The following is a 17413-nucleotide window of genomic DNA, read 5'->3' as shown; positions in this document are numbered from 1 at the left end:
AAGTACAGCTTGAAGTTTGAGGAATAGTGTGATCACATTGTAAACAAAGCAAGTTTTGAAATACCACACTTGGACTCCTCATTTGGGAAATCAGTGCTTCGTAGGTCTCTGTCGCGTCAGTACAGTATCCACCAGAATCGAACGCAATTTCCTCCACATGCTTTGCCTATCACATCAGAGGAAGCTTCTTCAACTTTTAATGCGCCACAAGAGCATCACTTACGCCATGAACAACAAGCTTATCGCTGTGAAATATATTCGGAAAGACAACTGAGACTCCTTTCAGCGTCAGAACACCACCAGACCTCGTGACGTTAATAGAAAAACCCTCCAACATAGTGGGTAAGTTCGACCCGTTGTTCAAGTCAGCCAGATCATTCCAGAGAAGCTTACATGGTACAACATGGCGACGAAAGAACGATGGATACTCGCTGAAATTCGCAAGAAGATTCTTCGCCATTTCATCTTCAGGAGCAAAAAGGGTCATTGCAGCCTCGTTGCTGATTCCATTCATTTGCAAACCAAGAAACGACGCCGTCACATAGTACCCTGTGGATCGAAGTGTTTCGATGGCTTGACTGAACGAATCGGAGGAACTCATAGTCTGTCTCCGCAACCCACAAATTGGATTAGGGCTAGGTCCCTGAGATGCTGGAGTATACTGAAAATCGGGATGGAAGAAACTGTCGATTCCGTAGATCAGGAAAAGCCCATCCTCATAAAGTGGAAACGGAGGAGATCAAGAGAAGGTTGACCCGATTTTGTAAAAGAAGAATCCGACGGAGCGAAGATGGTGAGAGAAGGAGTTTGCGAAAGAAGAGTTTGATAAAGAGCTTGGAGAGTGAGAGACATGGAGGTGTAGCCTGAATCGGAGAGAATGCCGGCAGCGTCGAGGACGGTTTCAGGGGAGAGAGAAGAGGAAAAGGAGAAAAGGGAGGAAGTGTGTAGAAGAAGAAGAAGAAGAAGAAGAAAAGAGGCAGCCATTGAGAGTGGTTCTGGTTTCTGTTGGGACCTTGGCGGGAAAGCAAAGAGAGAGACCGAGACCGTTTAAGGGATCGTTAGACTATTCCTATCCCAAGACGGAAATGCCCCCTGCGCGCCTTATTAATTACTACTATTATGCTAACTCCATTTTTTCCAAAAAGATCAACAAGGGAAACGGTGATTTAATTAAAAAAAAAAGAACTCCTCAGACTTTGAGACATTTCAATATATTTTCTTTAATTTCAAATTTTAAAATATAATTTTAATAATTATATTAGACACTTATAATAGTATTGCCCGTTAAAGGTTTCTAAATATAATTAAAAAAATATAATCACTTATCTCATCTTTAGATATCTAAAGATGCAATCTTTCCTTCTTTTTTTGGGCCACAAAGATGCACTCTTTCTTATATATGCATAATTACTCTTTTAGTTTGTTTATTTTTCAAAATTAGAACTTATATTAAGAAAACAAAAAAGTATGACATATGAGTGAAGTCATGTATTTATTGAAGTAACTACCATTGATTAGGGAAAAAAAATTAAAGCCAAGCCTTCTTTGAGTCTATTTGCATTTGATCATAGTATATTAACGTAAAGTCATGTAAACATCTTTCTTAGTAGAGATTTAAATATTAATTTTGTTGTGAGGGATTAATCCATTTTGCTAGACTTGATTTTTACTGGTATATAGTTTTGAGATAATAAGCATCTATATGTCTAATTATTAATATTAATAGTACAAACGTTTATTTAAGTTTTCCAAAATATATTAAACCTCACATCAATAGGCGCCTCTTGAACAGGAATAAGTCAGAAGGATATTCCTAGGTTCAGTTGAAATTATTCTCAACAGCATCAGATTATATTGGTAATTATTAATCTTTAATTTGACAAGAATATAAAACTGTGCAAGAAATAATTACTCCTTGGAAAACAGATAATCAAGAGATAATTTTTATTTTAGATTTTGTTTTACTTAAATACTAATAAACTAAAATTCAATGACACATCAGATTTTACTTGTGGGCAAAAATGGAGACCTTACGTGCAATTGGGTTGGTAATTTAACCTCATCAAATATCCTACTAGAAATTGTGACAAGTGATGAGGGATTGAGTTTTAATTTGAATCAAAATTAAGCTGCGCCGAGAAAATGCAAAATTGGGAGCAAAGAAACAGAAATTGAATATGAGAAAAATCAAAGTAAACTAGAGAGGCCTGATACACTCTTAATTTTTCATTCATCATCAAAGGCACAACAAAATCAAAAAAGAAAAAAAGACAACTCCCAAAACACGTCAGGCAATAACTACTGAAAAAAAAATATAAAACATTCACACACATACAGATTTAAAAAGGAACCAGAAATAATGGCATGAAATTCTTCTCAGCCAAATTTCTCCGCTTTCTCTTTTTGTGCTTAATTCTGTCAACAGTTTCCATCGCATCCAACACCACATTTACCACGGCCACCACAGCTCCGATCACCGCCGCCACAGTTGTCGCCACAGCAACCACCAACAACCAACCCATTATTCCTGTTGCTTGTAATGAAGAAATTAAAACTTGAAGACCTCAGGAAATAGGATCCTAATTGAAGTTGAAATGAAATAGCAATGCACAAGTGTGTTTGCGCGTACAACTATATATAGAGGCAGTCCGCTGTTGTCATCCGCTTTCTCATCAGACTTTTGGCATTCCATATCCATAGTAATTGATTAATATTTTTTTTTTAGGATGTAAATCAGAGTATTCCCAAACCACTTGGAACTTGAGACTAATCTTTGTTAAGCCGGAAGTATTAAAGTTATTGGTATACAAATGCACTTTTGTGTTCTTCGGGGATGAGACTGCTTACCATCTTAACTAATAGATTGTTGGTAATTAATTAATATTATTAATAATTAGCCATTACTGAACTTAGTGTTCCTCTTTGGTAGATGTTATCCGTGGATACAATGTTTAATGATAGCAGTGTGGTTCTATGTTCAGAGTATGATCTGTATTCGATCACTTCATTAATTCACAGTCTCATCATTATTTGTTTCCAGCCTCTTGATAATTAATGAGACAGCCACCGTTAAGTTTTATGCTCTTTTTTGGTACTATTTTTTATAAGTTACCAATAACCAAATTATATAGATAATAGAAGTCGTTAAAATTGGTTAAATGTCATATCTACACACACAAACACCCACACATAAATGTATTTTTTTCCCCTAAATATATCCTTCTTTGCAGAGAGGGTGAGTGTGAGACAGAATGAGTAAGAGAAAATTGAGAGAAATTAAACATGTAATTTAAATTTTAGAATAATTTAGATTAGATCTATTCAAATTATTATCACTTTAAAAAAAAAAAAGACCGGGGGAAGTACTGTACATTAATTAAAGCTATTTTGATGTTTAAGGAAAAAGAAAAGTAAAGTAGCATTCAACATCCTAATTTTTTAGAAGTACAATTTTACATATGACGTTTTAAAATAAAAAAAAATTGGTGCAATCTCACCCTTCCTTTCTTTATTTAAAATCACATTAAAATGGATGATGAAATTGCGCCAAATTTAATATATCATGGGTAAAACAATCTCTATTTTAATATACAGCAAACCACGAGAGCACATCCAAAGCTTCCATATGGCCACTCCCCATATAATATACTACTTCCGATCCTTAATATAAGACCTTATTTGACTTTTATTTTGGTTCTAAATATAAAACCCCAATCTACTTTGTCTCTCATATTTATACATTTTTTTTTTCAAAGTAGTCCTTTTAATAATGGTAGTTCTAGCCAATACATTTAATCAGTAAGGATATTTTAGGAAAGACAACACCTATTTAGGACAAATAGCTAACTCAACTTATTTTTTTAATCTTTTCAAATTAGTCAACTAGCTCTTATAATTAGAATCAAAGTAGTATATCCCATTCCACATCCACCAGTCCATTTCCAAGGTTCCTTTTCAGATTCATAGTACCCTAATCCGTAATAGATCCATCATTTTGGCACCAAACCAATCACAAAGATTAGAGCATTGTGACCAATTACTCTAGCATAATGGCAATCTCTGAATTTAATGTTATCCTCTTCGATTGTTTATCTGTTCTATGTTCAAAGTACTAAATGAATGTTTCTGGTTCTGCGCTTTAACAGTTCTCTTTGGATAACTACTATATGACATTATTAAACATGCATGCTACTACGTTACATAATTACAGGCGAATGAATAAGTTCAGCATTAATCTTTGTTTCTTAGAATATTGTTGGATTTCATTTTCCAGTTTGGTTTTATAGCTATAGTTCTATGTTCAGAGATCTTTTTTATTTGCCGGAAGTTCAGTGTTCAGAGTGCAACTAATTTCTGTGGTTCAAATCATTGATGCATTGAAATTAAAACCAATATATAGTTCACGTTAATCATTAATCTCAAGAATTCTTCAGCCTGCAACTAACACACTCCCTCCATTTGAAATTTTCCGAAGTATCATGTTAAAATATACATATATATATATAAACATTTTTTGTCTTCTAAACTGTAAGTAATTTTTGGGCAAAAAAGTGTAATTGATAATTTTTTTTAAAAAACAAGAATGCTTTGGTGTAATTAATAGATTAATTCTTCGTTTCTCTGAATTCTATTGGTTTTCGTGTTCCGCTTGGATTCATGAATGAGAGTTGTATGCTGTGACAACCGCTCTTTTAAAACCATTTTAGATTAAATACAACAATTTATTTGAACGATTAACCATGATAGAAAAGAAGAAACCTTAAAATTTTAAAATCGCTATCATGGTTAAAAGGAATAAACTTATAATAAGAGTAACATTGATCGTTACCTTGGGCCTTGGACTTCCAAAGTCCAGAAATATCATCCAACCATTAGCCCAAACCAAACTGATATTTTCAAACATACGAACTGATAAATCAGTTTAATATAAACTATAGAGCTCATTAATCAAAAGTCAACACTTTCAAAGGAGCGTTACACGTAGAGTCTAAAACGTCTCGGGCCTCCTCACTGCCCTATCATACCAGATAGTAGTAATTAAGAGTATTATTTTACAACATGATAGTAGATGAGCCCTATGTGGCAATATATAACAAGTCAGCACATAGAACAAAAGCAGGGAGGCTATACAAGCTAATCAGCACACTATGCCTCCGGAGCCTTCCCTGATGGGCCACCACCTGAACTATCGCCTGAAAATGTTAAACCACGGGGTGAGACAAACGCCTCAGTAACCAACTCTCCAACTCATCATACATACTAACACGTGCTCGTGAGGTGTCAAGTGGGACAGTTATTAATTCTCGAGAACTATAGATATAAAATTTCAATCATCCAAACCCTCACTATGGGGGCCAACACACAAGCCACATAAGTCTATCCCTCACTCTGGGGGATTAATCAAACATATGGGCCTATCCCTCACTTTGGGGGACGAATAAGAAGCCACAAGGCCTATCCCTCACTATGGGGGACGAAAGAAGAAGCCAACCAATGTGCACCAATGGCGGCCTTACCACGTGGTAGGATAGGACTCAATCCCAAAATCCAAATAACAACCAATCATTCACAATATAATAAAAATGTCTCAATCTTTTCTCAGTATAATCAATAAGATATCATATATCTTTTCCAAACTTCTCAATCAGCATTCCAAAAATCCCACAAGACAATTTTCATAGCTCAAAAGATATAACATATCTATTCAAGTTCCAAATATCAAATATTATTCTAAAAATAGCAAAATACTCACAAACAACATATTAGCACATATAACAAGTGGAAAGTGGTTACCTCTCGCCAAGGTAATACTAAGGATTACCACAAGGTCAATCCTTTGCTCAACCAATAATTAATCTACACAATTAATATAACCACATATTAATATAAACTAATTAATTAATTAATTAAACTTCTCTATATTATTTACATTTTTACTCTAAATTCCCGCAACTCTCATAACCTAAAAATTATTAAGTATTTTAGCAACAATTTAAAATTTCTAACAACCCCAAATTATTTATTTACCACCTCCAAATTATTTACCTTAATAAAAAGGATTTTCAACAATTTCTAAATATAAAATTATTATATTATAAACTCTAAAAATCCTCATTTAAGTTTAAACCTCAAAATCAAACTATCAAAAATTCAATAATATTTCAAATATTTATAAATAAATAATCTAATCAAAACTTTAATGGTATAACTACCATATATATATTTCCATAAATAATAAACTTTTTAGCTACAATAATTATTTTAAAACCTCCAGTCACCCAATAAATAAAAATAAACCGATTAAAATCTTAATAATATGTTAAACACCTCAATTAAATTATTCAACTTAATTTTAATCGGTAAAATATGATATAAATCATATATCACATATTTTTCAACTAGAAAAATCCATTTAAGCACTAAAACCAACAAATGGACCAATCCAAACCGATTAAAATCTTAATAATATATCAAACAATCCAAATAAATTATTTAACTTAAATTTAATCGGTAAAAATATAATATAAATCATATATAACAGATTTTTCAACTAGAAAAATTATTTAAATACTAAAAACCAACAAATAGAGAAATCTAAACCGATTAAAATTAACAACTCATTTACTTCTAAATTTCTATAGTCATCTTTTGTCAAAACTCAATAGTTAAATCATATACAAGTCTCAAAATTTTCTCTAATCACTATGATAATACTACTATTAGGAAGCATAAAATATATATGAAATATTTATGAAGAAAGTTTGATGAAAAGAGATAATTTTATGTACCTAAAATATCTTCAAAGCTTGCCCTCTGCTTCACCGGTATGATTCTCTCGCTCACACACTTCGGCCCTCTCTCTCTCTCTTTTCTTCTTCTCTTTCTCTCTCTCTTGCGCCTGCCGTGGGGGAAAGAATCAATTGTTGGGGGTGTATTTAACACCCCCTGCTCATTTATTGGGGGGAGGGGTTTTTCAACCCAACCCCCCAACTTTCCACCGCCCCCCTCCCCAACTTTCCACCAATTTCGGTGGAAAGTTGACTTTCTTTTTTTTTTTTATTAATAATATTATTATATTATATTATATTATCTTATATTATTTTTCAATTACTTTTTTTTTTTTTTAGGATATTACATATGCTCTGAATGAGACTTTATGGATATGATTACGATTATAGAGATACTTGCAAAAGTTCAATTAATAGTACTTAATAGAATTACTTCATTTTCCATTATTTGTGCAATATCTCCTACTTTCGTTTTACTATTGATCATTTGGGAGAAATTGATTGTGATTCCCCCCCCCGGGGGCCCAACAAAGGGAAAAGTTATGATTATGTTTTTATGTAAATTAAAATTGATCTTGTGTATATCCATGACATGCATTAGGTTCAATGTATTTGTTGATGTATTCCTCCAATACTTAATGTAACACCTAATTAACTAATTTGAATAAATTAAAGATGTTAGTTAAATTAGTTAATATAGTATTTTTTTTCTAAAGCACCATAATCATCTTTTTTAATTTTCTCATTCCCTCTCCTACTTGATTATTGTTGAGGGAATATCAGTAGAGTTAGCTTGGGGAAAAAATTGATAAACATGTGAAATAAATCTTATATATAGGACTAGCATCAACTCTCAAATTATCTCATACATTAAGACCCCAAGGAGTATATATTTTTTAAAAGTATAGTTCTCTTAAATAAGAATATCGGACAATAATTAAAAGATTGAAGCATCTAATTACACTGACAATCTTACTAAACAAATATTGATTACACGTTATTCTCACAATGAGCCATCACAAGTGGAGGTCTTACTTTATTTCTTTTGTTAATTATTTTTACTAATTGAAAATCTGAAACAAAAACTAATTAAAACTCTCCCGCGGTCAGTTTCATCAAAAATATATTCTACCATAATCCATTACTATGTTTGGCAATATGTTTTTGATATCAGAAGATTCCAAGAATAAATTAAAAAATAGTAATGTTAACTTGTAGTTAGAAGTTCATTTATATAGATTATAATTCCCATTTCACATTAAGAGGGAAAAAAAAGGTAAAGAACGAGCACGTATCAGTGGAGTTACCTACAACATTACATAAGTAACAATTCAATTAATTTTGTAATCTTCAAGTTTCTGTTATAAGTTCAAATTATGATAAGTATATGGCATTGTTCATTATAATTTTAGCTCAATATTCGAATTCTAATTAATTGGATTTCGCGATCTATACACGCATGTCACTGCAGTTTAATTTGAAGTATCTTTAGACCACCAAAGAAATATTCACAAAGTGATAATATTCGTAAAATTAAAAGACATTCATTGGTAACTAATCCATAGTTAACCAACATCGTATTAGGCGATAGCAAGGGGGAAAAACAAAATATAAAGGATTCCCAATCTAATTTATTTGACATTTACATAAACTGAACCAGAAATAACCATAATATACATTTGTAGCCGCCAATTTCGGTCGCTTTGTCAATTAGTTCCTTCAGTTCTTCGGTATTAGCTATGAAGTCCTCAGCTTCCTTCCCTTCCAACCAGCTGCTCCCATCACCGCCAACAATCCTCCAACCAAACTCACGGCTGCTCCGGCCACCGTATTCACTGCTTCTCCGGCCACAATCGCTGAACCAACCACCGTCACGGAGCTACAACCTGGGTCGCCGCATCTTTGACCGCAGGGGCCCACACACACATAGAGGGGGGGGAGAGGCAATCGGCGCAAAAGTTGTACTTTCTCACGAAACTTTTGGTATTCCATAATAGTAATTATAATGAGTTAGATTTTAAGTATTCATAAGCACATTTTCACATTTTATATAAGATGAGAAAAATTCTTCTCGCATACTTATTTCACATTCAGTAAATTATAATTAACAAATTACTTATAAATTATTCTAAACAGGCTTTTAATCATCTAGTTCATTTTCTTCTATTAAGTTTCATTGGATTTTGTGTTCATCTTTATTGTGGTGTTCCATACTATTGGTTTACTTCTATTTAGAAGGCAAAGAGAGATATTTTCAAGAAAAAAATCATGTCTTTCGCGTGCCTACAACACATGGGCCATTGTCAGGCGGAAAAAAATCAATAGTTAGCACATACTTAGTGGTTTAAAAAATATATTATTATTGTTAATATAAATAAATATTAAAATATGTTTTCTACGTGTGCCTCCTGTAGTCCTGTATTAGTAAATTTTTTCCTGATAAATTGTTAAATATTGAGCGCGAAGAGAATTAAAGGATTATTCTCCTGTTCTCTTCGTTGTGTCCTTTATATTGAAATGCGATCATGTATACGTGATACTTCCATGTCACTGCGGTTACAAGTATCTTTTGAGAACGAGGATCATTACAAAAAAAATAAAAAAGAAAAGAAAGACGGATCGGAGATCATGCTTCAAATATAAAATGTAAAAACTCATATAGACGCGAACAAGCACGTAAGATTTCACAAGGTAATATCTTCGTAGTGTTTAAGATAATCATTGGTAATAACATAATTAACCATGTGAAATTACTCCTCTCTGTAGACATTTTTATCCTTTTTTTGTGTGTGTGGCAATAGTAGAGTTTTTTTTTTTAAATTTTATTTATAAGTGACATGAAATATCTTTAAATGGTTCGTAGAAAATTGTTAAATTGTGAAACATAGATTTAAGATCAGAATAGTTTTGAAGAGAGAGAGAGAGATAATCTTGTCAAAATTCAAATCCTTCTAACGAGATCTCTCCCTTTCCATCAGATTTTTTTTTTTTTGAGTGAAGGAGGATTTCATTAAAGAAGAAATATGTACAAGAGATTACAAGGGGGCATTACAAAAGAGTTAAGGGCTAGCCTAAACGTATTGCATTATAGATATCCTTTGCTCTAGCAGTACGTTCACTAAGGGCAATCACTACATTCACCAAACGATAAGCTTGAGTAGCTTCATTGCAGAATAACTTGCGGTTTCTTGCCTCCCAAAGTTTCCAACATAAGATCCCAAAAAGGATGCACCACGAAGGATTTGTGCTTCTGGGTCTCAGATTGATTTTTAACCAAATATCAAAGGGACAATTGTAAAAGCAGCTTTGAAGGTGGTTTGGTACTATAAGATTCCAGCAGGAGGTGGCGAGTGGGCAGCATCTTAAAACATGGTTGATATCTTCCGTGCCTTCGTTACAGATTTCACACATATCGCTGTCAGTCATATGTCTTCTAGCTCTAGCACTATTAGTGAGCAGTTTATTACTCATTACAAACCATAAAAAAGTTCGGACCCGTTGAGCTGCTGGCCATTTCCAAACAAGGTCCCACTGCGGATTCTCATCATTCCAATTTCTCATCATAATCGACTCATAACCTGAGGAGACAGTATGGTCTTGCTTTGCTGTGAAGTTCCAGGTGCATTTATCTGTTACATCAGCCATACGTGACACTTGGATTTGTGCAATCTGTTGTAGAATGTCCTGTGGCAGCAAACACTCAAATTCATTCCATCTCCAGATTCCATTTGCATCAATGAATTCGCTAGCCGGCTTCTTGAGCTGATCTTCAGGGATTGGGGTGTAGGAAAGATTCTTCAAAGGTCCCAAGTCTCCCACCCAATGGTCCTTCCAAAACCGAGCTTGCTTGCCATCACCAATTTTCCATTTTAGACCCATCTGCAAATCTTCCCATAGGTTGATAATGTTTTTCCAGAGATAAGATCCATTCTTTGTTTGCTGGTGTCTCGTCCCTGGCTGCTCCCTCCATATTTGGCTTTCATAATCCTAACCCAAAGAAGATCAGGTTGCGAGATTAATTTATAAGCAAGCTTTGGTAGGAAAGCCGAATTCTGGTGTTCAAGGTCTTTAATACCGCAGCCGCCACATCTTTTCGGTTGACACATGGTTTCCCACTTGATCAAATGGACCCTTTTATGCTGCTCATTAGTGGCCCAAATGAAGTTCTTGATCAGCGTTTGAATTCTGGCGCAACAGGATTTTGGCAAGCGGGTGGTTTGCATGGCATACACTGGTGTTGTGGGTAGAACCAACTGTGCTATTCGTCCTGCCAGTGCTAGTGCTTTATTTTTCCAACCTGAGAGTTTATTCTGAATTTTCTCCTCAATATAGTGATAAGTATCCCGTGTTATACTCTTATGGAGCAAGGCGTCCTCCATCATTTGAGGGGGAGTTGCCTTTCCGAGGGAGACTTTTTCCCTCCTACCAAGCCCCAAGCCATTATAATCCGTATATTGTGTTTAAAAATCCTTAATTCGTAAATTTTTGTGGCCTGGAAATTTTGTAATTACTTTAGAATTTTTCACACACATGTCTTAAAATTGTGTCTTTATCTTCTTTTCTTAAATTTGTTAGCAATTCAATTTGCACTTTAATTTATTGTGTTATGTAAACTCTTGATTTCTTAATATTATTTTGTCTTATTTTCTTTAAAAAAAAACAAAAGAAAAGGTGGGGTCTCCCTCAACCTCACTTTACGTGAAAATACTTTACTTCTTCCTTCTTCTTTTTTTGGGCCAAAAAGATATCTTACTTCTTTAACTACATACAGCGTGTTTGGATTGTCGTTCAGAGTGCAAAACGTGCATTAGAAAGCACGAAACGTGGGTTGGGAAATTATTTGAGAGTTTGCCCCGGTTTGACATGGCTTTTACAGAAATGAGCTTTTGATCCCATCGTATGTTAAGAGAGAAACTCTCTCTAGGCGATTTAGAAAAAAAAAAGTTAATTGTTGCAGTGGAGAGAGAGTAACACATATAAGGTTAAAAAAACAAAATGGAGTCCACTTAGTTTAGTTTAAAAAGAAAAGTTCATAAACTCTTATACAAATAGAATATTAGTATACTGCAAATTTTGTAAATACAAAGTACCAATGTCTAGTACTATGATTTAGATCATTTTACAAATTAAATTTTCCATAAAATTTAAGTAATTTTAGTATTTTCAAAAAAAAAAATTGAATGGAAATGAATATATTAACAAAATGTACAACGGCTTACAAAGGCACAACAACTAAGCTATGAACTCTATAGAACTAAGGAGTTCCCTGGCATTAGTTGTGTGATTGACAAGAGTGCAAACAGAGATAATAATATCCTCAGGTGTAGAGGATTCATTCCTGTTATGCCATAATTTCCAACAAAGTGTGCCAAAGAAGAGACGCCAGTGAGTGCCCATGCACCTTGGATTGAGGTTCCAAAGAAGCCAGTCTTGGAAGGGCTTTTGAAAAAAATCTTGAACGCGTGACTGTGGAATGGCTTTCCTCCAGCAGGTGTAGGCAGCGGGACAACATCGAAGGATGTGTTCTAAGTTTCCTAGATCTGCATGGCATAGTATGCAAGTTCCTTCAGTGGCCATACCCCGTCTGCTTCGTTTCTCATTGGTGAGGAGACGATTTTTTGTGGCCAGCCATAAGAATGTTCTGATTTGTTGTAATCCTGACCATTTCCAAATCCAAGACCAATTCATGCTTTGCTCATTTGTACATATTCCTTGATCTTCGTGATAAGCAGTTGAGACAGAGAAGTTGCCATTAGAGGTGAGATTCCAAAAGCAAGTATCCGTGGTAGCAACTGCACTTGGAGAAGAGGTGGCAGCGATTTGCAAGTTGATTGCTGGAGGAAGGAGATGGTAGAATTTGTCCCATGCCCATTGCCCCGAGGTCGTGATGAAGTCAGCGATGGTTTTGTGCAAGTCAAAGTCAGGAACATCAACAAATGAGAGGAATTTAAGTGGCCCCATATCTCCCTCCCAATTATCTTCCCAGAAACAAATGGTGTGTCCATTCCCTGAGTTTCCATGCAACATTCAATTCAGTTTGCGGCCAGACTTTTGCTATGCTACGCCAAGTGTGTGAGGCAGTCTTGGTTTTGAACTCATAGTTAGTACCGGGTCCCCATTTATATTTGGCTTTAAAGACTTGGACCCAGAGTTGGTAAGCCTTGCTAATAAGATTGAAAGCAAGCTTAGCCAAGAAAGTGTTGTTCTGCCCTTGTAGATTTCGGATCCCGGTACCTTCATATTTTAGAGGTGTGCACTTGTCCTTCCACTTTACTAAACTCAGCTTTTTTCTGGATTCACTGGTAGAGCCCCAAATGAATTTGCGAATTGTTTTCTCAATGGTCTATCGGCATGATGCTAGAATAAGAGATGTTTGCATGGCACAGTAAGGTATAGTGCTCAAAACAGTCTTTGCTAATGTAAGCCGTCCAGCCAAAGAAAGAGACTTAGCTTTCCAATTGGTTAACTTTAGTTGTACCTTGTCAAAAAGGTAGAGATAAGTGTCTTTTGACATTCCTGAATGCAAAAGTGGCACTCTAGGGTACTTGCCCAAGTGTGAGGTCTTCTGAAATTGAAGGGTATGACAGAACGCTTCAGCTTGCCCTCTTCCTACATTCCGAGAGAAATGTATTCTGGTTTTGTTATGACTACCAACTTGGCCGGAAGCAGCGCAAAAATTTGAGAGGATTGATTGTATCAGTTGAATTTGGCCCGGAATGAGATCATCTGCAAAAAAAAAAGTGAGAGAAGGGGGGACCACCTCTGCCAAGTTTGATGGTTTCTCATTTCTTCTCTTGAACTGCTTTGTGAATTGTCTGTGAAAGCCTTTGTATGCAGAGAACAAAGATTTTCCTATAATACATTAACTATTTTTATTTTTTATAATTTTAATTTTAATGTCTCTCTTAGGATTATCACGTTATATACATATATTATAAATATATCTTATTTAACAAAACTTGTGTCTTTTTTAGTCATTTTAATTTTTTTTAGTCATTTTAATTTGTCAACTTGTTTATACACGTTAATTTAAACATAAATTATATTATACCAACTCACTTTTATCCTAATTTAAATTTATAAAAATTAGTTTTGTCAGACATCCATATCAAACAACAAATTCATAATCATTTTTCACGTGAGCTTACCAATGAATCGCTTTTTACTTCTTCAATTCGTTTTGTCGTTTTCGTCGCTTTTTTAATATATCCTCGTTCAGATCTATTAACTGTGCTATAGTGGTTTTTTTTTTTTTTTTTGGAATCTTTCTTCATTTTAAAATTGGACTATCTCTAAAGTTTAAAAGGTCGTTTCCTTTTGTGAGCAGAAAAGACGATTGTCCTATGCTTCTCGGTGTTGCTGACATGGTTATGTTTTTGTCTTTTTGTGTTTTGAGAAAAAAATTTTTTAATCCTATTTATAAATCAACTCATTAAATTTTTAATATAAATATACTATTTTATCTTTTATTTATTATAGTATAGATAATTATTTTTAAAAAAATATATATTAGACATGGATAATATTAAAAAGTTATTATATTTTAAAAAATATTTAATGCGGTTTAATTTTTTTAAATTTTTGTAAAATATGTTGAGAGTATCATATAAATAGGATCAAAGGAATATACTACTCCGGTCCTAAATTGCACTATAAAATGAGTCTTGTATTTAGAACTGGAGGAGTACTTAAAAGGTTGGATAAGGTGAGTGCAAAGTTCGACTATGAGGGACCACTTCGTTCTGCATGTGCAGGATGGGCTGCTTATTGAGTCCACTCTAGAAGCTGAACTGGAAAACCGAAACCAGTCAATGGCGGCAGCATCTTCTTCTGTGAAGGACGCAGAAGTTGATGTTTCTATACTGAACATGGATCTGGAAGAAGAGATGAGATCTCAGGGGAAATGAGTACAGTGCGGGATAAGCCGTGATGAGGATGAAGTTTAATTAAAAAAAAAAATGGTGCATGAAACGGTGATCATAATTCATGGCATTAGAAGCCTTGCATGCAGATGTGAATGCTTTTCAATTACTTTAGGGGTTACATTCCTAATAGCGAGATTCACTTCCCAAAAATGATGATAATATCCTTGCTATCAACTTTCAAGTTAATCGTAACAAAGTAATATACTCCTCCAGTTCTAAAAATAATCCTAAATATAAGAACCACTTAGGACCCGTTTGGTTTAACCCTATTACAGGTGTGTAATGGTAATCTTTATTACATTACTATAAATAACTTGTTTGGTTGGTCTTATTGATGGTAATCAAGATTGCATTAGTAAAGAAGATTGCACATTTTTTGGTAATATCTATTCATAGGGGGATCTCTATGAATACTTATTGCATGTATGTAATTCTTTATAAAATGACAATTTTACCCTTAATAACCTAGATGAAAAGACAACATTTACCCTCAATAAGTATTATCAACCATCATTATTGGCCACACGTCTTCCTTCCTTACCTCCCCTTCATCCATCAGTGGTCTTCTTTGTTGAGTAGACATGCTATTTATTGTTTATCAAAACGCATATACTGGAGTATTCTTCCCTGCTACTTCATTGTGGGTTTCCCATCATCATGTTCGTCTAGTTTTAAATCATGGTTTGATTTCATGAATTCGCTTATTCGCTCAATGATCTAGGTTTGTGGTTTTAAATTTGACTCAGCATATTTTCTTAGGATTATTATTTGATTGGATCAAGCGCTCAATGGATTTAATTCCAAGTGAAAAACGCAACTGTCGTGGGTCAAATGGAAAACTGGTTATAGATGATGCTAATGGCGTAGGCAGAGGAACTCTTGAAGGTTTACAGGAATAGTTAAATGGTTGGTCTCTTGAAATCTACAATCATGGTGATTGGTGGAGATCGAGGCATACTAAATGGATAAGGGGAAAAGTTTCCTTTGGTGGCATTTTGCTCATTTCACATATATTTACATTTAAGTTAATTGAAAAATTAATTTTTTTCCCATCCCTTTAATACGATACCAAACAAAAACACGGTGATCAAGATTGCATGCGTTATATATTGCATTACAATGCAATGCATTCCTAATGCATGTGCAATGGAACCAAACAGGCCCTTAGTAAATTAGATCAATTGAGTAATATAATATTCTTTCAATTTTTAATATAAGACTTAATTAGTTAAGGGTTAATACAAATTTTGGTCCCTCAAATTTAGGCCCAATTTGGTATTGGTCCCTGAAATTTAAAACGTGTAGTATTGGTCCCTCAAATTATGTCCGTTTCAGACCGTTAGTCCCTAGCATCTTGGCACCGTTAAATTTTGCTGACGTGGTATTAACACCGTTAACCGATGAGTTGGCATATAGGTGGCATATGACTTGGACATGGTATTGGTCCCTCAAATTTGAGGCCATTTTGGTATTGGTCCCTGAAATTTAAAATAGATGGTATTGGTCCCTCAAATTATATCTGTTTATGGCCGTTGGTTCGTGATAGCTTTACGCTGTCAAATTTGTCTGAGTTGGCTCTAACTTTGTTAACCTATAATATGGCATTTGACTTGGCAACTAAAACTTGATGATGTGGCATGAGCAATGGAAGGCTATGGTCGAAGAGAATCTATGCAATCTAGGATTCACTTTTGTCAAAACACAAAGCTTCTGCTCCTATATTAGTGTGGAGGAAACGCAGTGCATTCTCAGCTAAACCTTCTACCTCCTCTACTACCTTTGGCCAAAAAGGTGACTTAACAGTTCATGAGAAGAAGAAGCCGGCTTCAGATACAAAACCACTCCCATTGAAGCCATCTTCTTCTAGTACAAACGATGATGAACCTCCCAAGAAAAAAGAGAAGCCCATTACCAGAGTAAGAAGCTTAAGAAGAAGCAACAAGAACCTCACCGGCAACTCCAACAAAAAGGCAAGCACGACCAGTAAGCCACCAGAGCCGCTGAGACCAAATAACAGCAAAGCAGAGGGTTCTACAGGAACAGATAAAAAGAGGAGGGCCTAAAGCTATCAAGGACCAAAGGCCAGAAACAGATATAATTTGAGAGACAAATACCATCAGTTTTAAATTTCAGGGACCAACACCAAAATGGCCCCAAATTTGAGAGACCAATATCATGTCCAGGTCATATGCCAACTCATCAGTTTAACGATGTTAACGCCACGTCAACAAAATTTAACGGTACTAAGATGCCAGGGACCAACGATCTGAAACAAATATAATTTCGGAGACCAATACCACACGTTTTAAATTTCAGAGACCAATACCAAATTGGACCTAAATTTGAGGGACGAAAATTTGTATTAACCTATTAGTTAATTTGAGTAAGTTAAAAACATTAAATAAATTAGTTAATATGATATATATTTTTCTTCTAAAAACACCCTAAACAAATTAGTTAATATATGTTTTTTTTAAAACACTTCAAACATCTTCCTTAATTTTTTCGCTCTCTCTCTTCCTCCCCCCCCCCACTTGATTGTTGTTGGAAGAACAAAGTTGATTTGAAAAAAAAATTAATAAGTATATAAAATATATCTTATGTAAAAGACCAACATTAATTCCCTAATTATCTCCTATATTAAGAACCGCAGGAGTAATAAATTACAAGAAAAGAAGGAAGGAATATGAGCAATACCAA

At 34.4% G+C, this 17413-nt stretch overlaps 1 protein-coding gene across 1 annotated transcript; it reads right to left on the bottom strand.

The window, feature by feature from the left end:
• Window positions 1-196: 196 nt before the first annotated feature.
• On the bottom strand, window positions 197-984 carry LOC114717241 (putative fasciclin-like arabinogalactan protein 20). Its single transcript, XM_028902343.1, is given in 2 exon segments — window positions 197-723; window positions 726-984. Coding segments are annotated over 2 exon segments (786 nt in total).
• Between the last annotated feature and the right edge of the window lie 16429 nt (window positions 985-17413).

Source organism: Neltuma alba, unplaced genomic scaffold (assembly GCF_004799145.2).
Source record: "Neltuma alba isolate B1F8T4 unplaced genomic scaffold, ASM479914v2 tig00011720_pilon, whole genome shotgun sequence".
NCBI lineage: Eukaryota > Viridiplantae > Streptophyta > Magnoliopsida > Fabales > Fabaceae > Neltuma > Neltuma alba.
Note: the sequence above shows the minus strand (reverse complement) of the source record. Positions and strands in the feature narration are given on the sequence as shown.